The 22,010-nt window shown below is 36.1% G+C and overlaps 4 protein-coding genes across 5 annotated transcripts in view; 2 read left to right on the forward strand and 2 right to left on the reverse strand.

Annotated features, from left to right (window-relative positions):
* The first annotated feature begins 2,987 nt into the window (after window positions 1–2,987).
* On the forward strand, window positions 2,988–7,315 carry LOC119073534 (beta-1,3-galactosyltransferase 1-like). Its single transcript, XM_037179075.1, has 6 exons — window positions 2,988–3,175; window positions 3,234–3,533; window positions 3,596–3,752; window positions 3,816–4,159; window positions 4,223–4,597; window positions 4,786–7,315. The coding sequence occupies exons 2-6, from the start codon at window positions 3,281–3,283 to the stop codon at window positions 5,013–5,015; spliced, it is 1,359 nt and encodes a 452-aa protein (XP_037034970.1). The 5' UTR covers window positions 2,988–3,175; window positions 3,234–3,280; the 3' UTR covers window positions 5,016–7,315.
* A 528-nt stretch (window positions 7,316–7,843) lies between these two features.
* LOC119073470 (protein lethal(2)denticleless) lies at window positions 7,844–10,838 on the reverse strand. The gene is made up of 7 exons (XM_037178975.1): window positions 10,680–10,838; window positions 10,155–10,339; window positions 9,956–10,091; window positions 9,701–9,832; window positions 9,444–9,643; window positions 8,977–9,368; window positions 7,844–8,914 (listed from the first exon to the last, which is right to left on the reverse strand). Exons 1-7 carry the CDS (start codon window positions 10,720–10,722, stop codon window positions 7,864–7,866), a joined length of 2,139 nt encoding a protein of 712 aa, XP_037034870.1. The 5' UTR covers window positions 10,723–10,838; the 3' UTR covers window positions 7,844–7,863.
* A 2,976-nt stretch (window positions 10,839–13,814) lies between these two features.
* LOC119073563 (gamma-butyrobetaine dioxygenase-like) lies at window positions 13,815–17,724 on the forward strand. Of its 2 annotated transcripts, none has more exons than XM_037179120.1 (5): window positions 13,815–14,214; window positions 14,642–14,858; window positions 16,124–16,559; window positions 16,622–16,795; window positions 16,862–17,358. In XM_037179120.1, the coding sequence occupies exons 1-5, from the start codon at window positions 13,906–13,908 to the stop codon at window positions 17,085–17,087; spliced, it is 1,362 nt and encodes a 453-aa protein (XP_037035015.1). In that variant the 5' UTR covers window positions 13,815–13,905; the 3' UTR covers window positions 17,088–17,358. The 2 variants fall into 2 exon arrangements, with proteins under 2 accessions (XP_037035015.1, XP_037035014.1); XM_037179119.1 differs by having other exon boundaries at window positions 13,819–14,214; window positions 16,622–16,782; window positions 16,857–17,724.
* A 130-nt stretch (window positions 17,725–17,854) lies between these two features.
* Window positions 17,855–22,010, reverse strand: part of LOC119073435 (protein Shroom) — a 102,528-nt gene continuing 98,372 nt past the window's right edge. Inside the window, exons 8-11 of the mRNA XM_037178916.1 lie at window positions 19,644–20,824; window positions 19,400–19,526; window positions 18,931–19,339; window positions 17,855–18,862 (exon numbers count right to left, since the gene is read on the reverse strand). Of these exons, the coding sequence (XP_037034811.1) occupies window positions 18,599–18,862; window positions 18,931–19,339; window positions 19,400–19,526; window positions 19,644–20,824 (1,981 nt within the window). The 3' untranslated portion in view covers window positions 17,855–18,598. The remainder of the gene's footprint in view (window positions 18,863–18,930; window positions 19,340–19,399; window positions 19,527–19,643; window positions 20,825–22,010) is intronic.

Consider the following 22,010-nt stretch of genomic DNA (forward strand, 5'->3'; position numbering starts at 1 on the left):
AAGGCCAAATAACCTTAGGTTTCGCAGCACAGATTTTGAGAAAGGAAAGAGTTTGTCTCAAAAAGCAGTGATTTTATGGCAATATTGAATCTTGTCTAATGGCACTTAAGTAGAAGTGGGCGACACGGGCGACACCTTCCGACAAAAAAAAACTTACTGAACAACAAAAGAAATCGTGAAAAGCAAAGATCATTTACAGTCAAAATGTATGAACAAATCTGTGATGATTTATATTTTGTTTAACAGCTTTTTACAGTATTTATAAATAAAATAATTCTGCCAAGTTCTTGGAAGGTGGAATTGTACCAAGAATCGATGCAACATTTCCACGCTGAATTGAGAGTGCTAACCGCTGGAACATAAAACTCGTCGCTCTTTTCTCATGAGTAACTTCAGCGATCTTGCTTCCAATAGACAATCTGCATGAGTTTTTGAAACTATTTTATTCTGATAGGTTAGGTCTCAAAACCCATAGATACGAAGTTTTATAGCTCAATGATGTTAATTAATATTTTTAATTAGCTGTTAAAGTTTTCGCTAGTCACTGACGTCATCATTTTCGCAAAGTTGTAGTTGGATTTGTTTGAAAGTGTTAGTGGACATGAATAAGTTATAGTTGGGTACCTCAAACGGTACATATTTTCATATGACTTTATTTCTTAGTCACATCTGCCTTTTTGATATACAATGTTTCACTATGAAATATCAAATATTAACAATATTAAGTAAAACATCAAAAAAAATTAAATTTATAACTCAAATTTCCCTTTTTTTAATCAAAAAAATATTCGACCTGTAACACTTGACCTGTAAAAATCAGTACCACCAACGTAACACAAAAAAACGAAAGCTTAAACAAAATGTCACCGAAATACTGTTTTGTGCTTTCATGCAGATATAATTCAAATAAAAATCCAGATAAACTTTTTTTTAACGTGCCGAGAAATGTATCTACAAGAACAAATTGGTGTATTTCAGTTGGACGCAATGTAAAAAGTATGGGTATTAACTCAAGGGCCTATTGCTGCGAAGATCATTTCAATGTAAAAACATAACCTCAAGTCTCATCGATCAACACGAAAAGATTATTAAATCCTTTTGTCCCTTACAGATCGATGAAGACCTCGAGGATAATCCAGATCCAGCATCGAAATCCAAACTCAAAAATGGTGTCCTTCCGTGCTTAAAACGTCTGGACAATCTTTCACCCAACATTGTTTCATTCACGTCGTTCGTTTCAAAAAGCAATGGATCGATTCATTCTAAAAGTCCGGAAGGTGTGATTTTTGCATTTTCCAGCCTTGATGTTCCAATCTTGTGTTCACTGAGTTTGCTATGAAATCCATAAACATTTCAAAATCTACTTCTGGTAAATTGTTGCACGTTGCTCATTTTTAAAAACGATTACACAACCGGCATTAAGTAATTTTACACATTTACTTGACATTCGTTTGTTTACTTTTTGATTTTTAAAGTTGGTAGACTGATAAACTAAGAAACAATGACGTCATTGATGATTTACCGATGTGTTAGTGGATATATTACAAATAAATGCTCGTTAGAGTATGACGTCACACTTAACTCCTTTAGTAATCTTTTTAATTAATTTAAAAAAAATAGAAGCAATATTTTGATTATGCGTAATGGTGAATGTTATTTATTTCTATGTTAGTTTTCGTCTAAAAATGGTTTGAAGTGATTCTATAAATATGCAGATTGTCTATTGCCTTTATTAGTTTAATTGCTTCTTTGCCAAAAACACCAGACGTCTCTGTGGCTACTGGAATGAAAATAAATTGTTCTCGCAAATCGACATAGGGTTCGTACTTCTTTTCTTCCGCGTGTTTTGCAGCCCAACCTAATTCTGAACAAATCTAATTTTTTTCAGCTCAAATTGTTGCCTGGTAAATTACTACATCCCGTGTTATTTTGTGTGTAATTACAGTGCAAATGATTAAAAATTTCTTTCGATTGTGTAAACATCAAAGGAATTGAATAAACTAGATAAAACCGAAATCCTCCATACATTTAGACCAGAAAGTGATCTTTGCATTCCATACAATTGGTTGCTAGGAATTTCGCGCCGCGTCATTCACAATAATTGATAAAATGACACATTTTGTATAAGGAAAATGTCACTTTGTGGGTTATTGTGAATGACACGGCGCGAAATTCCTCAACACCCATACAGTGTCAATAGTTAAACAACAATTCACCATTTAAAACGAGTCGTAGAGTCGTTACAGATATTAATCATTATTATCAATAACATTAACTAACTGCTTACAAATATTTATTTTGGGAAGTGGGAAGTTTATAGCCTCAGCGGAAGGCAAGGGGTATAACCTCACGTGCCAACTTAACAATCTGGAAGCACTTAGGTAACTATATTTAATCTGCTCATGCGAAAAATTAATTTACCTCCCTAAAAACTGATGGAGCCATTACCTATCTGTTTTTCGGACTAGTGCAGATGTACTAATTTTAACGAGCTTTTAAAGCATAAAACAGTCGAAAATACAGGCTCGGAGATCGACTCTTTTGAAATTGGAAATCCGAATGAAATTTTGGTCCGATTATCTGATGTTGATTTTCTGAAAGTGTTAGGACCAAGGCTATGGACTGTTGGGGAGGTCACGCAGACCGCCATTTTATTAGATACGCGGGGACCCGGGGACACACAAAACAGAATTCACCTACTATGAAATTGTCAAATTTGAGAATCCATCTTCTACGAAAATGTCAAATTTTGTGTGTGTCACCCGCGTATCTGTATGTCTCGCGTTCATCTGGAATATAGTGACAAGTTACACACTTCCGGAGATTCAATTCTGTTAATGATTACTGAACGAACGTTCGTTTTCATCATTGCGCCAAATTTTCACCAACTCTTTTAAACGACCGCTCAGTTCAACAAAAAAAAGTCGAGTGGAATCAGTGGAATGTAAATTATTTTCAGTGTATGAGTGTAGGTGAATCATCACTCTACTACCACCGCACATGACAACTAACGTTGACGACTTTTGACACTTTTTGAATATTATTTTTTGATCGCGCTACGTTTGCTTAATTAATGCGATCTGCGGTCAAAATTAACATAAAAAAGTGGAAATGAATTTGACTGATATGTGTATTTAGAAGTGCCTGTTAGTGTAATATTAGGAGTGTGGAAAAGGTATTGTCCAATTAATTGGTCATCGGTGGTCGCCCTTGAAATTGGGTCTCATTTTCAGGACGTCAAACAGCGTGAAATAAACGAAATGCTACAAGAAACAATGAGATGAGCAGCAGAAAGTTTCAATTCAACGATGAAATAATTTTATATTCTGACGATGAGGATGGCGATTATTTGGACAGTAACGAGAACAATAGACTTATTGGGTCGAACGACGGATGGCACCATAAAAACCGAAGAAAAGAAAAGAAATACTGCAATCCGTGTCCAACACTTGGAATTGTTTTGATGTGTATTTTGGTGTCGTTGTACATTTTCTTGTACAATGTGTATACCAGCAATTCACCATCTAGAGCGCGTACGTATAGCAAATAATCGATTTTGCGCGAATTTTCATTTCGAAAATTGATTTTTTCACAGTTTCAATAAGTGGTTGGGATCGAAATACCACACGAGACACAGCCAGTTATGTTTTCCCGGACAATAACACAACAATAATAGAACCGTTCAATGTTTGCAACGACAAACTCTTTCTATTGGTGATCGTGTGTTCGTCTGCTGTCAACCACGAAACACGGTTAGATTTATACCATATGCCATACATTCATCAGCCACACCGCTAAAACATGTTCGATTTCAGACAAACCATACGTGAGACATGGGGTAATGTAACTGAATTTAATTACTCATTTTTCGCCAAAATGCATACTCGTTTCAACGGAACGTATTTGGGCATCAAATACAAAGACTGGCACAACTACAGCACATCATCGTCACAATTGGACCCTAGTCATCACAATTTTTCGGTAAAGGTTTTGTTTTTATTGGGCCAGACACCTAACAATGAGACTCAAGCGAAAATAAACACCGAAAGCGATGTATACGGCGATGTGATACAGGAAAGTTTCCTTGATACGTACAACAATTTAACACTCAAAACGGTTATGATGCTGAAATGGGTGAACCGAAACTGTCTAAAGAATAGTAAGTTGAACAGTGATTGCATAACTCGACGAACTCTCAGTAATTTCTCGCCGATTCTCGCAGCTAAATTCCTAATGAAATGTGACGACGACACTTTCGTAAATATTCCAAATCTTCTGCATGTTTTACTCGGCGGAACAGTTCCAGTTTACAATGCAACGATACAAGAGTACGATCAGCATAGTATCCAAGCGAAATTGGGGGCAAATCGATTAAATCAATACAAAGAACTACTGCTGGGCCTTCGGTTCTGCAATTCGAAACCAATTGCCAACATCAGCAGCAAATGGTATACGCCCATGTACATGTATAGTGGTAACATATATCCGGCATATTTATCTGGCACCGGCTATGTTATGTCCATGGATGTTGTGGAGAAACTGTACAAAACGTCACTGTCAACGCAGCTGTTTCATTTGGAAGATGTTTACTTGACTGGTAAGTGATGTGTAATATTAGCGGCTAACGGTTTGCTGAAACTATTAAGTTGACGGTAGAAGTTGTTTCGTCTATTTATTTGATCGAACTTTACGTCAGGTCAGTTACTGAACAAGAGACTACTTCCATCGACGAAAACAAGAAGCTCGGTCACATTTCTAACGTTTTTTCCTCGTCTTTTCTTGAAGGTATCTGTGCGGAATCGGCAAAAATAGCGCCACGAAATCATCAACTGTTCAGCTACCAGTCCTACAAGAACATTTGTGAACTGAAAGGTATGATAACAAAACATGAATTTACCGCTAACGATATTCGGAAAGCTTACGAATTCGTAACGAATACAAAAGCCTTTTGCCCGAAACCGGATAAGTACTTCCGCGTCCGACGTGCGAAGAAAAATAGCAGAGGTTGCAAATGAACCGTATTTGTCCCTAACTAGTTACCTCACATCATGTGTGGAAAATTCACTAAATTTATATTATTTAACGATCAGTGTTTGTGTCGTTACCTTTATGTCTGCTAAAACTCAGCATAATTTTTAGTTAATAAGACTTTGTGTTACGTGTAGCTGCACTGCTTTGAGTTGAGTGGAAATTGTTGGAAAACACATTTTCCCTCGCCTTATTACTAGAACTGTTATGACGGCTATTCTGAGTCAGCTTTCAACAAAATGTCCTGATCTGAATTCCTATGGTAGTTGCTTGAAAATATTTAGTTTTGACAAAATCAAGGAAATTGAATCCAATCTGTTACCACTACGTCCTGGTATGACGAAAGAAATGGTAACATTTCTGGATAATTAGGTAAATTTATTGCTAGCTCGTTATAATCATTGTGATGATGATTTCTTCAGTGCACACTTTAGTTTTACTGTTGCCTGATCATAGTTTGTAATAGCTGAATGAAATCGTCGAAACTAACATTGAGTCTAAGGAAACATACTAGTTTTAGTGTCTTAGTTGATAGAACCAATTGTCTTCCCCTCAGACCAACTATCATCCTTTGTATTTTAAAAAAAAATCTTTTAATGTGAACGGAATGGAAGACGAGTCGAATCTCGATATTCCAAAGTTTTCACCATATCAAGTACGTGTACTTGACGTGAATTGTGAACAATCTCTTTATGTTATGAGGCCTAACATTTCACGACAACTCCGCAAATCGTTCTCATATATTAGGCCTTCCTTATAGTCGTGGTCTGGATGCCTAGAGTAATTGTAATCAATTTGTTACATTTAAGCAGTTTAGTCATAGTCAACTTACGAGTCCTTATTTAAAAGTGTATTATCAATCCTTCTGTAATTGAACATTTTTTTTCCTGCATTTCTCACTTTCAAAATACAAAAAATTCCGATCCAAAAAGACGTGATATTTTTTCTTAAGTTTTAATCGGCCATATATCTAATGTTCACCAAATGGGGGAAAAAATGAAAAGAAATATTTTTTAAATTAATTTCAATATCAAAATTGTGCACCAATTTTTGTCTGTAGTTAGATCTTTATGCCAATTTCTTAGAATGTATTTTTCATTCAATGAAAAGCATTTAAAAATAAAAAAAAAATAATTTTAGAATTGAAAGACGTAGATGTGCCTTGATAGAATTAAGTTTTTATTTACGAAAACTTTGCCAAAAAAAATACATTTGAAAATTTAAAGAATAAAAATTAAAAAGATGAAACCTAAAATGCTTTGAATATATTCGTTTGTCATTTACATTAATCATGCAGTGTATGTCACCTCTAGAGTATAACCATACGCTTACAACAGATGTCTCTCTCCACACTTTCTTAATTTGTTCATAATTGAATTAGCGAATGTACTATTTCAGTCACATTAGCCGGACAGATCTAAGTACCTTAAGACAATTTTCGTATCTCTGACCGATTCCGAAAAAAATTCTCAGACGCGGAGGCCGCTGACCAATTTTTCTTTCGAGAAATTTTTTTCGTTTTCTAGAGTTGAGTGTCATTACAAAAATGCAATCGTTAAGGGGTTGCTGACAATTTTTGATAAATATCCTTCGCTGTCAAGATATGAAATGAGAATCATCTGCTATTGGTTCTAATATTATTATCGAACCCCTTCTCATGTCTACGGTTAAAAAAGGATTTTTAAGTTTACATTGAACAATTGATCGAAAAGGTAAGGTCAGCTCTTGTCTCTAAAAATGATAAGTTTAGGCTGAGTAGTTGAACTCATAAAAAAATTCTTGAAAAATATAAAACTTCGTGTTTCATACACGCTCCATTATAAAAGTAACTTTCGGTTTTCAAATTATGCGATTTTTCGGTAACACTTTATGCACGAGCTTTGAATAAATGACAAAAAGAGTGGTGAAGTATTTGTAAAAATTAAGAAAAATTAGTGTTTATCCATTGAATAAATTTAAAAATCAATTAACAAAATAAACGAAATAACATAACACTACAATGTCATACATACTCATAACTTGTTAAAACCAAATGCCACCGCTACAATAAAATACTCCAGCAAATTATTGAAAAAAAAAATTATTTTCCTCAAATTATAAATTTTTAACAAACTTAAACTACGAAATGCTTGGGTTGAGATATAAATTATATTTAGAAATTAATTATTGTGACTAAAACACCGAAAATTAACTTAATATAATTTGTGATTCTAGTGAATAAGGATCGAGTGATAAGAAGGGAAAAAAATTGTTTGAAGACCGTAAAATATATACGATTGTGATTATGAAATTGTGTTTTCATTTTCCGATTTGGCTGCCATGCGGCACCTATCAAATTATACTCAAATCCATCAAAGACAATAGACATTGCATGTTGCATCAGAAAACATCAGTGAAATTTAGACCTGAATTTGCTTCAGCTGTTTTGAGCTAGTCCACTTATACAAACAAAATTGACCATATAAGGTTTTACCACTACCACAATATGAGGTATGAGTGAATCGGCTGAAAAACAGATGAGCCAAATTCGTGTCTAAATTTCAATGACGTCTCTCTGCCGACGATAGACGAATTTGTACCTGGGAAAGTGGATCAACAATTGGAAGGAATTCAAACAATATCGAAATGATGCCGAAGTTTTACTCTACAGAACACAGATTTTGATTTCTTTAAAGAAAAGGGCTGAATGACTTACCTTAGCCTGGTACACATGTCTAATTCTTCAGAAAATGTTCGGCTCTCAATGTTCTCTCTCCCAATCGTTGCTCTCTGCATAGCAACTAACTACTAACATCTACCAAGTAAAACATCAATCACATTATACATCGTGTAACACTAACTTTTAATTCGAGATGTGCTTTGATTAGGACTTTGCATAACAGAAAAAAAATTTAAGATCGACTGTCGTCGACTTGTAGGTGTTCGTGGCGCTAGGGAATCGTTCGATCCACTCCGTGACGTTCGTCGTTTGGGTACAGGATAGACACGAGGACTATGATCCGATGACTTCACCGATCGGGGTGACATTAAACTCTCATCCGGAAGAAGATCGGAATTGTGTGCGGCCGGATCAGTCAGCTTGGCGGTCATTTGTCGGTTCAGCGATGTTGAATTCATCAGTTTCTGCTTCCGCATCGTTGTCAACCAATCACTTTTCACGTTTTCTTTCAGTTTTCGCTTTGGTGATTGTGCTATCAAATGTGGAGCCTCACCACTGACGACATAGTTTGGCAAATTGTGCGTGGGCGAAAATATAGCGGGATCCATCGATGACGACGAACCTGGCATTTCCGGTGACATGAAGTTTCGATTGAGCCGTTCGCTCAGCGGAGACAACAGTATTTTGTGATTTTGCTGTTTCGTTGGGGAATTTTCGTACTTGCTGGGAGACCGTAAACTCGATACCTGTTCCGATTGTAGTTCAGTCTCTTCCAAAATCGAAGCCAAATTCGCTGAACATCCAAATTCACTGACACGACCTAAGTAACCAGTAGAAGTAGATGGTGGACTGAAAAGTCTTCGACCTCTTGTTTCAATGTGTTGCCGCTTGGGTTCGTTGCCTTCGTAACAGTGCAAATCGTAGGCCATATCATGAAAACTTCGTTTAGTACCGAAACATTCTGTCGTACTGGGTGTGGTTTCATTTCGTTCAACGAGTCTTTTCAACGACCGCGGTGTGTTCAACAATCCCTTAAGCCGAACTTTGGTTTTATTTGCCATGTACTCGTTAACAGTTTCCGTATAGCATGGATACAGTTCGCTTTGATCATTGTCGATAAATTCCGGACCGACTCGCCACACTTTATGCCTTGCATCGTCACTGCAAGTCACAACTCGTAAGTCTTTCGTTTGACTCCATGCCACGCATGTTACTTCGGCACGATGGCTGAAATTAGTTAAAAAGTAAAAAAAAAGTTGCACGAAAAGCCTATTATTCAAGCTACATACCCGCACAGTGTCGCCAACGGCTGTGAATTGTTCACATTCCATATGTACGCTTTCTCTTCGCTACTTCCACTAAGTAGATATTGTCCGTCTGGGCTTAAACACGATTTAATATAAAATGATTTGTTGACTAAGCCTACATATTGCATTATTGGCTTCGGTGAGTATGTGGCCAAGTTGTAGCAGTAAATGTTATTGTCTAAACAATTGACGTACAGTCTGAGACCGGAACTGTCAATCAGGAGGTTTGAATAGCCTTTCGATGTTGATGTACCAGGATATGGAATGCTAAATTTCGGTAGAGGCTCTTTTTTGAAGCTGCCATAGTGGCGTCGAAGATCCCACACTTTGATTATTCCATCGCCAGCCCCGCACGACACAAGCGAATCATCATCCTAATCAGACGACAAAAAACGCGTTGCTCATATTACGAAAATTCTTTAAAATTTGCAAGCAAAACTGTTGCTCACCTGAAATATTAGACCGGTGATGCTATTTGTAGATATAGTTGGCTGTAGTTTCGGCGTAACTCTTGTTGATGTCCGTTTCTTGTGTGACTGTGGTGTTCCTGGACCAGCCGCATGCCCGCTTAAGATACAATTATCCGCTCGCATCGTATGAACATGCGAAACTGTTCGTGTGTCCCAAATGTATATTGCACCATCCCTACCTGAGGGAACGGATTATTGTCGGAACATGGTACGCGTAAACTGAAAAAGCGTCTTACCTCCCGTCGCAAAAACAGCCGAATCGGTTTTACGAAATGCAGCCGTTTTCACTGAGCGGCTATGTCCTTTAAAAACACGAGATTCAACGAAGTTTGAATCACGCACGTCCCATAGTTTGGCTGAATGATCACCTGAAATGGATTGAGGAATTCATTGAAGATGAAGTGTGTCACGTCGCATTAACACAATATCCAAGACAAGGCAATAATTGTCGGCACAGTCAGAGATTAAAAAAGACAAATTTTCGTTCTTACCTGATGCTGATACAAATTTCATATCGCCCGGCATCCATTCCAAATCAAAGATGGCATTGTTGTGACACTGTTGTCCAATTAGCATTTTTTCACTCTCCGGAGCACTTTTCTTCAAATTAGTGTCTTGCAACGCAATCTATTATCGAGAACGGAACGGTATGACCACACCTCCATCAATAAGGTAACAAATTATTCTTACCATGCCTTCCTCATTAGAAATGGCCAGAATGTGTTTATTTTGTCCAAAATTGGCGAATTTCGACGAAAAAATGGGTGGCTCAGGATTGAAGTCATAAGCTATCGGTGGTGGTGCAATACCCTTCCATTGATCACTTTCGTGAACACGAAGACGTCGCAAGGCAACATCATAATTGCGTAAATTAGCTGGAAAAATCAAATTAAATTCATTTTTCCGTCAAAATTTTCCATCGAAAAAATTCCCTCCAAATATTAATGCAGCCACTTTGAAGTGTCACATCGTAGCGAAAGAAATATTGGAAATTGCTACTATTTTGCCGCAATAAACGCAACTGAATCAATATTTAGAATTGCTGATCGCCAATTATGTATAAATAAATTAGTTGATCTTGCGAAATTTATCAAAATACAAAGAAATTTTTAGTTTTTATGTAGTCAATGAGCTCTTATGTACAAAACTCGAGCGCAACTATGAACGGTGACTATTTGTTAAATTAAAAATTCATGCAGACCCATTAACACTTACAATTACCACGTTGATATTCTCGAAATCTTATTGCATCGTTCATATTTAAAGAATTAATTTTATTTTTCGAATAAATTCAAAACATTTTACGATTCAGATAAAATTTTAGAGCGCCAATGTTTGACAACTGATGCCGATTGAAGTTGGCAGATGTTCAGTTATGTGTATGTCATTGATGTCATTGATGTTTCTCTCATTTCTCTGTTGACGTTTATGACATTAACATAGTTTGTAAAAAATGTATAGACTGTTATGATCAGAGCGAGAGATCCGAAGACTAGTTAATTTAACTTGCCTTGGGGTACTTGTTAAAATATTGCTTTCTCTTTCAACGTGTTACGTTGAGAGCGAGAGGACCGAAGACCAGTTTATTATAAGTTGCCTTGGGGTACTTGTCAAAATATTTCTATCTCTTTCATCATAACACTCTATTGGCTTTTATAGTTGGGGAGTAAAGGTGGCCTCACAGTTCTCCGTCGTCACTCAGTTGAGCTCTCCGTTTTGAAATGTCACGTATTGCTTCGTTTGAATTTGTATTGTTTAGTTTCCATCAGTTGTCATGAAAACGTCACGGAAGAGGTGAGCCATAACATCTGAACTATGATACAGCCAGGTATACCATAGACAAAAAAAGGTTCAGATGCTATGGGTGAGCTCATCGGACGACTGTGAATTCAGACTAATGGAGGCAATGCCTTTCAGACACACAGCCCTAACGCTTAAACATCACTGCGCTCTTGAATTAGAATTTACTAATAATTTTTTTTATGTTACGAAGACCATTTTCCTTTTCCTTACCCTAATGGGCTATTATTGCTCCTGCTACTTCCAATCGTACACAGATAAAAATATGGACCTAGATCTAGATCTTTTTGGGATTAACAGTACGCTACCGAATCTTTTTATAATTTAAATTTAATCCCCTCAGGGATTACTTGAACTTATCCCCAAATAATTAATCCCTAGAGGAATTATATTTTAATTTTTGAGGCCCTAACGTTTGACGCTTGTTTACTATGTGTTGAAACGAAAATCTCATTTTAATCTGATCAAAATGTTATTTGTACTGTAGTGCAATAAAAAAAAATTCTAACCTTTCCTACCTTCACTTCAGAAAAAAAAAAATAAAAAAAGATTTTTTTATCGGATATTGTGTGATACCACAGTTTTTAGCTAAACGTCTGATATGAGAAGAAGCTTTTTTGTGAATCTGGAATGAGAAATGTTTTTATTAAACAGAAATTACTTTTTTTACCTGACGAGATTTGAACCCGGGACCTCCTGCACTTCGGTCAACGATCTTACCACTGCTGCAATTTGTTCTTAATTCCAACGTGGCATATTGTGAACCGTTGTTTCAAAGAAACTAATTCCTCGTGGGATTAAAATTGGGATTAAAATGCAAATTACCAGATGGCAAGATCGTCACTTTAAACCTCGATATTTTTTCATGATTTTCATTCTGTAGTTTCCTTACTCTTTATAAGTATTTAACCATTTAAATTCAAAAATGTCTGTTTTCCCATAGTAATGTTAAATAGTTCGCTGCTAAAATTGGCCTTACTACCATTATCATTCTAGAATTTCTCTATAATATCTTTAACCATATCCATATTAACTGGTAGTATCTTTACAAACCGACTTAAAATTTCTATTCTGAGCCTGGTATTGTAAGGCAGAATAAACCATCGGTAATACCATTGAAACATTTTAACACCAAATAAATGTCCGTTTCAATTAATTTTTCTCACATAACCATATCTTGTTCGTAAATCGTGTTCGAACTAAATTAACACAAAAGTGTGATTTCAAGACGATTAAATTATAGACGGAAAATTCTAAGCAGCAGTATTATCGTTCAATACTCAAAATTATTGTTTAGTCCTACTTTTAATCCCTGAAAGAATTACATTTTTTCAATTTCTGGCGAAGATTAAAAATTTAATCCCGAAAGAATTACTTTTTGAAAGTAATCCCCTCGGACCTAACAATTGTAATTCCATATTTTTATCTCTGTAATATATCGATAAAAGCCTACATTTTCAAAGAGATAATTTCAACAAGGCGATCTACGAGTCACTCCTTGATTTCTGTATGTCAATTAACAAAGAGAATCTATCTATTGCTTAATTTCGGTGACCTAATTTTTTGATCTTATAAGTGATATATTGGAAAATGTACAAACCCTCTGAACAGTGAAAACTCTAGATTTCATCAGTTGGGGCCGACCATTACTGATCGATGCACACAGATCAGTGGATCCTTTGTACTACTCTGTCATCATTAAAATCTCTAAGCCCACTCTGGGACCTCATCTTCTAACCCTTAATCGCATAAATCACAGCCCTGGTCCTTAACAATCACAGAGATCACAGAAAAAGGCAACGTAACAAAAACAAAATTCCGAATTTTCCTAAAAAACATTTTCTTCAAGTTGATTTCACACACAATCTGTACTGAGTTCGGTGTCACCCGCCCTCGTGGGTGTCTTAACCTGTTCTTTCAGAACCTTGGAAATTTAGGTGACACAAACAATATGAACGGCAATGGTGGCTCCCTAATATTTTTTTGGTAATCAATGAGTGAAACGTGCACTATTCCATAAAGCTTATGAACTCCTTTTATTGTACGAATAAACTACTACTCCCACTACTTTTATTATCTGAGACCTTTATCAGGAAAAAACTTCAAAAAGGACGTCTGTCTCCAGCTCCTCCGCTGTTTTATATGACCCTTGAGTCCATTTCTCCTCGTCAACGTTTAAGCTACGAACAATTTACTTTTTTGATCATGTCTACTGTAATAGTGACACTGCGTCCAAATCACTAACTACTACTTAATCGGTATTCACTATAAAACCCATATATCGGATCAAAAAGGCCCTACAATCGCTAAACCGAACTGGTGTGCATACGTTATTTTGCACCAGCTGGTCACATACAATTCCAAATAAGACCAGCTGGTGCAAAATAACGTATGCACACCAGTTCGGTTTAGCGATTGTAATTTATTATTTGTTGTATAGCATGTGTTAAAGTACAACATCGAACAGTAATTACATCGTTAAAAATAATATAGTTCTTCTGATAAGAGGGAAAATGAATGTGTGCCTCTGACCACGATAATTTGTATATAAAATATTCAATGTATCTCGTCAAGTGCGTCAGTCTGCTAAAATCATTCGAACAAGAAAGAATCGAAAAGAAAAGTTCTCTTAAGCGAAAATATGTTTTTCAATAACGTACGAAGTAACACATTTGTTCAATTTTTCACCGGAAATTCAAAATATTTACCGAAAGTAGTGAGACGATTCAATCGAACTTTTTATAAGAGTGCCCTATGTACCGGCAAAATAAATGTTCAAAATGATGATAAATATGTGGTGTTGAATTGTGATGATAGTAAAAGTTTAAAGTATCCAATAGTTTGGCTAAGAGACAACTGTCAATGTAAGGAATGCTTTCACGGTGGTTCAATGAGTAGAATTATTGATTGGAGTAAATTCAATGTGAATGTTAAAATCGACAATATTTCGGTGAGTGATTTTTTATTACCTTTTGTTTACTTCGCTATCACTTATTCACTGGCTTCCGTGCGAGGGGAGAGTTACTGTTACTCAAAAATTTCGGAAAAAGTTCCCTCGTTGAATGAAACGTTCCATTGAGCGATCCCAAAAATTCCATTCATTTTAAAAGAGATAAATGAACTGCCCTTCCGTGTCCCGGTTCTGGTTGCACCATCGTCATAAACACTCTTTTTCTACGATTGATTTACCTTTACTTTGATTAAAATGAATCAGAAATCTTTTTTTCCGATTTGATGTACTTCATTCAGGCATTGTTCCATATCGTTTCAAAGTGCACTTATCGTGAGTTATAATCAATCGTCTATCGTTATCATGAAGGTCATTTCAACGAAACCGAAAACGTAAATAACAAACAAAAACATGTTTTCGTTTTCAGTTCAACGACACAGCGGCGGAATTGACTATAAAATGGAACGACAATCATTCTTCCGTGCATAGCTTCGATTGGTTAAGGGAACGCAGTTTTGATTATGCCAATCGACGGGAGTACTTGGACACATTCTATCGACCGAAAAAAACGTTGTGGAATAAGGACGGCTATAACCAAGTGTTGGACAAATATAAATTTATAGATTTGATGTACGATAATGAAGGTAAATCAAATATTGGTTGAAAGTCCTCAACTATTAAGCAAAAACGCCCCACGTCTCATAATGCTTGTAGTGCGAAAATAGTCGGTCAGGTATAACCCACTTAATTTCACATTACTTAATCAGGAGAGGTACAAATGTAGACAACAAACGTAAAGAACAATTCATTAAATATCTTATGGGTCTAAAAATCACTTCTCGAAGGTGACTTTTAGAGTAAACAACTTAATCTGGTTTGAAATATTCATTTTAAAGCACGCATGTAGGATACATTTTAATTCTCAGTAAACAAAACCATAATTTACACGTTATTGAGCAGTTGAAAACAATATCAACAGGGTGTTGTTTTGTGTATAATGAATCCAATGATCGTTATATTTACAACAAATTGGACTGAATCAGTAAATGAACAAGTCTTCCATTTTGAATTATAAAAATTGGTACTTGCGCGGTCCTTCTTGGGATCCCATAGGATTGTTCACACACAGTTCAAACCGTCAGTGCGTTAAAAAAAATTGAAAATAGTAAGTTAACCCAGCGTTAAATCGCTCCCATTCTGACACATAAAGATGCGTTGAAATTTATTTTTCGTTTCATTTGTTTCCCCTCTCGATCACTTAAAATTGAAATCCAATGGCATTAAGTAATCAATTTCCCGTTGATATGATATGATATGATATGATTGAACAGTGATTTTAAAAATGGAATACTTAAGCTGGAACGAGGGCATTCCATCGGTAATATGGGTCTTGGGTGTATAAAAATTTCTTCTTCTCTTTCAGTATATCATTCAGTTGTTGTTTTATGTTCATCTTTTCCCTAAATGCATCTTTACAAATTAAGTACTCAACAAAAAGTACTCCGTGTGAGAGAAAGCTGTCAAGTAAACAAAGCAAAATTTAAAAAATTCAATTATGTCTCTCAGACGCAGTACTTTTTTGGTAAATGGCAATCTAGCCTTATAAGACCATGCTGTTTTTCTTCAAATAACTAATATTTTGGATGTGTGACGAATGCATGGATAGTTATCTGTTATCAACAACGACGACAAAGATGAGTCGATCCCTGGCTATGGTATTTTCTTGCATAGCAAAACGTATACTAAAACTAAAGAAGTAAAAGATTTACTATCACATACTATACGAAGGCAGTAACAGATCAAGTCATAATAAGCGTGCTGTATGTGAAAGATTAAACATTGCCATCCCCGCAAAACGTTAATACAGCGGTCGATGCTACTCGTTTACTTACAAAATTACTTTTTACAGCTCTTAGATCCTGGCTGCAATCCTTATCCAAAAACGGCGTTTCAATTATTGAAAATACACCGCACTCCGAACAGGAATGCCGAAAGCTGTGCGATCGTGTGGCGTTTATTCGTAAAACCCACTACGGTGAAGAGTTTACGGTCCAAGCCAAACCAAACACGTCGAACGTAGCCTATTTGTCAACGCCACTGCAATTGCATACTGATCTCCCATATTACGGCTACAAACCCGGCGTAATTCTATTGCATTGCTTGACACAGTCTCAATCGTCCGGAGGTTCGAATTTGTTGTCCGATGGTTTTTTGGCGGCTGAACGAATGAAATTAGACTGGGAAAAGTATTACGAGATCTTGACGACCACATTGGTGGATTGGTGTGATATTGGCGAAGAGAATGGTGAGAAGTTTTACAGCTTACATCGGGCACCAATTATTAGGTATGTCGATTGGTATTAAGGATTGTGTTTTTGTAATACAAAAAATCAATCCATCCATTTAGTTTGGACCATGACGGAAATGTTGATGGAATCAACTACAGTGTACCACAGAGGGACAGTCGATTTTCCATTTCTATTGATAAGGTGGACGAGTGGTACAAGGCTAAAGCCAAATTTGTTGAGCTGATTCATGAAGAAGCAGTTACGTTTAAGACTAAACCAGGTAAAATCTTAAAATGGAATACTTTTGCTCTATAGCTCACATGGAATAAATATTCTTTGTATTTATTCAATTAGGAGACATTCGATAATACACGTTGTCTGCATGGTCGTACCGGATACACAGATCAAGCCAATAATACTAGACACTTGATCGGTGCTTATTTGGACTGGGATGAAATTTACTCCAGACTTCGGGTTCTGACGCTGGCTAAAGAGAAGTCAACCTTTCCACGGCACTTATATTGGAGTGATTCGTTCGGCATGAGAACGGCCCGTCAAATGGAAGTGAAACGAATGTCGAATTAATTTTTCGTTTATTTAACATTGAACTCTTCCTGTTTTTTTGTTGAGTTTTCTTAAAATTAATTATTTTTTGTTTATATAAATTCAAATCACATGATTTTAATGATGAAGCACACTAAATTTAAAATTACATTTTTTTATATACTTGCAAGACGTTTCGTAAAATATGGATTCTATCCGTCTTTTGTGTTTCTTTTAAAAGTTTTGTTTTTGTCTTCTTTCTATTAGAATAAAAGCAGCAGAATTTTTATGTTTTCGTTTTTTCAAATCTTTTTGCAGCACCATCTCGTTTTGATTTTTTACTTTTTTTTTAAGTTTAATTTTGCTACCGTCCGAGCCCATGCCAAAGTCAATAGTTTTCAGATTGTTGTACAAACACTGCTCAAAGCACTACGTTCATTTATTATTGAAAGTAGCGATAAAAATAAGTGACGAGGCTCTCCAAATTGTTCTTATTTAAAAATGCAGTTACCAAACACTAGGTTAAACAACTGAAATATTTAAACTGTTTAGGGTGTCATCTGTTTTATCAATCATGACTTCATTCTGTGACTCTCAGTCACTGACTAATGCAAAAATCAGGTTAAAATGAAGTAAAATATTTGAAGTCAATAACTTGAAAATACTTTGATCAAATGAAGTAATAGATCCGAGTGATATGATTGTCGTCTGTGAAAGGATAAAAATTAAGCAGGACGTCTCTAAACAGAAGACTGAATCCGCTATTTATTACCGAAACTGCACTATCAATTGAAAATCTTTTTTTGTTGTTGTTGTAAGCGGTAGCTGGCTGCTGTTCAACCATTAGCGGTAACATTGAAATGTCTGAGTTTTGCACCAATTTGAGTATTTTCAAAACTTATTTGGTGCTGTACGTAACATTGTTTTGATCTATTCATCGCATTATTCACATCCTATCGATCTCACTGTATTTCAACTATTTTCTATTGAAATGCAAGAGTTAATATGAACTACCAGCTTTACTTTCAACGTTATTATCGCCGTCATACCAACAATTCGAAGACTTTGAGGTCTAGCAATTGCCACAACAAATGTTTGATAATAGCAGTGAGTTACCCAGTCTTACCATGAGTAAAAAGTTCCATTGACAAAATGAATCCAGAGAATTTAAGGACTCGGAACTCAATTAAATGCCTTTAGAGAGTCTGGAACTTCTGTTTGACATCACAACAACACTGATTGACTGACTTTGCCAAGACGAAATACACATTCCGAATAAATTACCTACGTGTCCAAATCGACTAAGCCAAAATAAATTAAAAGAAAAATTCTTAATTAAAAATTATTTTAGTTTATGAAAACAACAGCCAGTTCAATTTAAAAAAAATCAATTGCGAAGGAATATCGAGCATCGCCCATTCCTCCACACATCTCTCTACATCTCTATTTTTAGCGTGTAAAATGCTCTCAGTTTTATAGCAATTTAGTAATAATTCCATTTGCAAAGTATATTTTTAATAAAATTTCAAAAAAAATAATAAAGAAGTAAATGCTTAACATTCGCTGTGCACCAAAGTATCTTTAAGAGCACTTAGTTGTTCGTCCCCTAACTTAATTTTATCGGCAATCTCACGTGCATCAACTATTAACTTAGCTTTCATATTTATGAAATAATCGTAGTCTGCATACTCTTCGATCGTTAAATGCTTTTCCAACGTCTTCGACACCAAATTACCGCGACGATCGATATCGATTTTCAATTTCTTAGCTTCTTCCAGTTGTTCAGTTAGTCGATCGCGTTTTGTTTCCAATTGTTTCTGTACGAAAGAAAAATGGTTTTAATTGCAGACATCGTGTGAAGTATAAAAAGTTGCTGATCATTTACCTTCTCCCCTTCATCACAAACTTCATGCAATGTGTTTTCGGTTTTCGCCAGACGTCCGGACAGAGACAACAGCAACATTGTGATGTGTCCAACATCGTCCACGTATGTACGGAATTTCGATGCATCGGTGGGTCGAAGTTTTTGTTCCACTATCAATGACACATCGTTGCCCAGCAAATCATTGGCTGTACTCTCTTCGGCGATCGTAGTTTGTTCATTGGCCAATACAAGTAATTTCTTACTAATCCGGGACACTAACTCCTCCTTTTGTTTCGTCAGATCACAGCTGTCACCATTGATTAAGGTTTTAATTTCCCGATTAAACCGTAGCGATGCGTTGGACTTTGGTTGCTTAGCTGGTTCAGGCATTGTGAAGTAGTTGGTGGGTGATGTAGATGTTGCGGATGGACTGAAAGATATCAAATCGTGAGTTGGGGATTTGGTTTGACGGAATGCAAAAGCAATGCACCTTTTGACACCATTTGGACTTCTTTCGGGGGTCGAAGTTGCGACGTCCTTTTTGATAATTCTAGGTGTGATATACGGATTGTATAAGCCAGTTACATAATCCGATGACGACTTAAACGACTTTGGAGCTGCAAAGGAAAGAGATAAAATTTAGTTGAACTGTTCAATGATCCGCCCACCCTAAATCTTTAGAAAAATTAGCTTTCCTGTTTAATGGGAATTTGAATAGAAAATCTCTATCTTACCAAATACATGATGCAAACGATCCGTTGGCGACAACTGGCTAATTAAATCCATCGATAATTTTTCACAGTCTAAATCCTCTGTATGCCTCAATTTATTGCAGTGTACTAGATCTTCATCGCAATCCTCACAGTCAGACGACATGGATTCATAACCATCAGTTTGTGAGGCGGCTTCCGACGTGGGAGGATTTAGTCTCAACACAATTTCAGTTCTCTGTATCATATGGACACCACCTTCCCCTTCTCCATCCACAGGTGCAATCGTTGTTTCCGATATTTCGGCAACGACGACTGGTGAATCGATTCTGACTGTTGTTTCATCCATTGTCTCAATTTCCTTCGATTCAGCTGCCTGATGTACAGGTATAATCAAATCACTGTTTTGCATATCGTTCACATTGTTTTTAACGTTTAAGTCTCGGCATAAATTTGCAATATTTTTCTCGCTCTCCGATAGATGGGCCGACATCAGCTTGCTTTGAAGTTGCGTGATTTTATCAATATTTTCCTTTAGACTATCTTTGCGAATCAATTTGTCATCTTTCATGGTCGGTGTCAATGAGATCGATCGATTTACAGCCATTGGCACAAACTGATTCGACGTATTCGTGCGATCTTCAAAGCTAATTTTCCGATTGACAAATTCATTTCGCAATGCATAGGGTGATTGACGATTTGTTGCTTGTGTGTTTGCTGTCAGATCAACTCCATCATTTTCCAGAAATGCAATTTTATTCGTATCAGCATTGGCGAGAATGTGAGTCTTTTTCAGGTCTACGTTTGATTGCGACATATATTTCGGACTGATAGACTCGCTAAGATTTCGTCCGTATGGTGGTGATGTGGGCGACGGCGTACTGTTTCTATTCTGACTGAAATTGAACATCGACTTCATTGGATAAGTTTGTTGAACCGGTGCACTTGGTGCAGATTTGATGTAGCTGGGATGAATGTTGTTGTTCGAACCGTAACGCGGTGACGACGAATGAATTTTGGCACCAACTGGCAATACGTCTGGAAGATTATTGCATTTTGGCGACAAATTGTCTTCGAGGAAGACACTATTTTCATTAATGCAATCCTCATTCGATGTAAGGGTGAGTTTATAGCTGCCATGGTCGGGATCGGAATTGAGTTTTTCACGTGATTGTCGTGGCAAATACGACGCCTTTGAGTTACACCTGAAAATGAAACAAGGATTGTGATTAATGAAAAATATGAATTGGTTTTCAAGTAACCAAATGATATCTGAAAGCTCAACAGATTCGCCTAAAAATGTCTGTGGTTTAAATTGATTCAATTTCGTTTCATAGATCCATTCGCAATTCCTTTCAGAAAGATTTAAACGTTTCAGTAAACCGAAAATCGATTAATTGCTATTAGTGAACAAAGACATATTGAGCTACTTCCTCGCAAACCTATTTTCAACATTCGAAACGAATCGATTGTGTTTTTAACAGTAAATCTTTATGCGATTGTTATATCTTACTTGATGCACATAAAATCGGACATTAAATTTTGCAAACTGTTTTAAAAACAGTTAAATTACGTCAGGGCATACACATTAAAGTAACTAAAATGCGCTTTGCAATGCCTGACATGTTTCGTCAGTAATCTCCCGCATATATTTTATAGCGGCAGACGAAATTTGCATAATATTCAGGTATGGAATCAATTTTAATCTCTGACACAAAATGCAACATACAGTTTGCACTCATAAATTAAACGCAATTAGCCAAAATCAATTCGGCACAAGGACAGATACGATGATACAATTTTCGCAGACAAAAATATTTGCATAATTAATGAATTGTCGTTTTATTGAACAATTAAAACAAAAGTCTCAAATTATGTGAACGTTCATCAAGTCGCTTCACTTTTCTTCTAAATTTTCACAAAGGCCTGCAATAAACTTGTATACGAAAATAACACAAGAGAATGAGAAATGCTGCGAGTATTTTCAATTATTTTTGAATTCAGCACATTCTGGCCATTTCGTTAGGAATTCACATTAAAACTGAAAATAAAATATTCGATACACGTGTCGGCATTTATTTTCGTTCGCATTTTTCGAATGTTATTTTGGGCATATATTGCTAGACTCACATTAATCGCAGGGAATTAACGTGGCTGTGATCTTTTCCCAGAAGAAAATGGTTTTACATCGGTTAAAGGGATATTGCATGATTGATTGATGCACTTGTAAAGCTTTGTTTGAAATCATACACATGCATGACTCGTTAATCAAATATTCAAAAGTGGTTTGGAGATCAAGCAATGGTTTCGAAACATTTTGTCAAGCTTAAGAAAGTCAGTTTGGCCTAACTAAAATTATAATATAAATCAGATAGCTGACGAGAGGTGGAA

Source organism: Bradysia coprophila, unplaced genomic scaffold (genome assembly GCF_014529535.1).
Source record: "Bradysia coprophila strain Holo2 unplaced genomic scaffold, BU_Bcop_v1 contig_138, whole genome shotgun sequence".
NCBI lineage: Eukaryota > Metazoa > Arthropoda > Insecta > Diptera > Sciaridae > Bradysia > Bradysia coprophila.

What these genes read in the sequence shown, in the direction of transcription:
- LOC119073534 (XM_037179075.1), top strand. Translation starts at nt 3,281, where the DNA reads ATGAGCAGCAGAAAGTTTCAATTCAACGATGAAATAATTTTATATTCT. An exon ending in CAATTCACCATCTAGAGCGC is followed by an intron (nt 3,534 to 3,595) that starts GTACGTATAGCA and finishes ATTTTTTCACAG; the next exon opens with TTTCAATAAGTGGTTGGGAT. An exon ending in CCGAAACTGTCTAAAGAATA is followed by an intron (nt 4,160 to 4,222) that starts GTAAGTTGAACA and finishes CGATTCTCGCAG; the next exon opens with CTAAATTCCTAATGAAATGT.
- LOC119073563 (XM_037179120.1), top strand. Translation starts at nt 13,906, where the DNA reads ATGTTTTTCAATAACGTACGAAGTAACACATTTGTTCAATTTTTCACC. An exon ending in TTAAAATCGACAATATTTCG is followed by an intron (nt 14,215 to 14,641) that starts GTGAGTGATTTT and finishes TTTCGTTTTCAG; the next exon opens with TTCAACGACACAGCGGCGGA. An exon ending in AAACCAGGTAAAATCTTAAA is followed by an intron (nt 16,796 to 16,861) that starts ATGGAATACTTT and finishes CAATTAGGAGAC; the next exon opens with ATTCGATAATACACGTTGTC.
- LOC119073470 (XM_037178975.1), bottom strand. Translation starts at nt 10,722, where the DNA reads ATGAACGATGCAATAAGATTTCGAGAATATCAACGTGGTAATT. An exon ending in AGAATATCAACGTGGTAATT is followed by an intron (nt 10,340 to 10,679) that starts GTAAGTGTTAAT and finishes TGATTTTTCCAG; the next exon opens with CTAATTTACGCAATTATGAT. An exon ending in TTTCTAATGAGGAAGGCATG is followed by an intron (nt 10,092 to 10,154) that starts GTAAGAATAATT and finishes TCTCGATAATAG; the next exon opens with ATTGCGTTGCAAGACACTAA.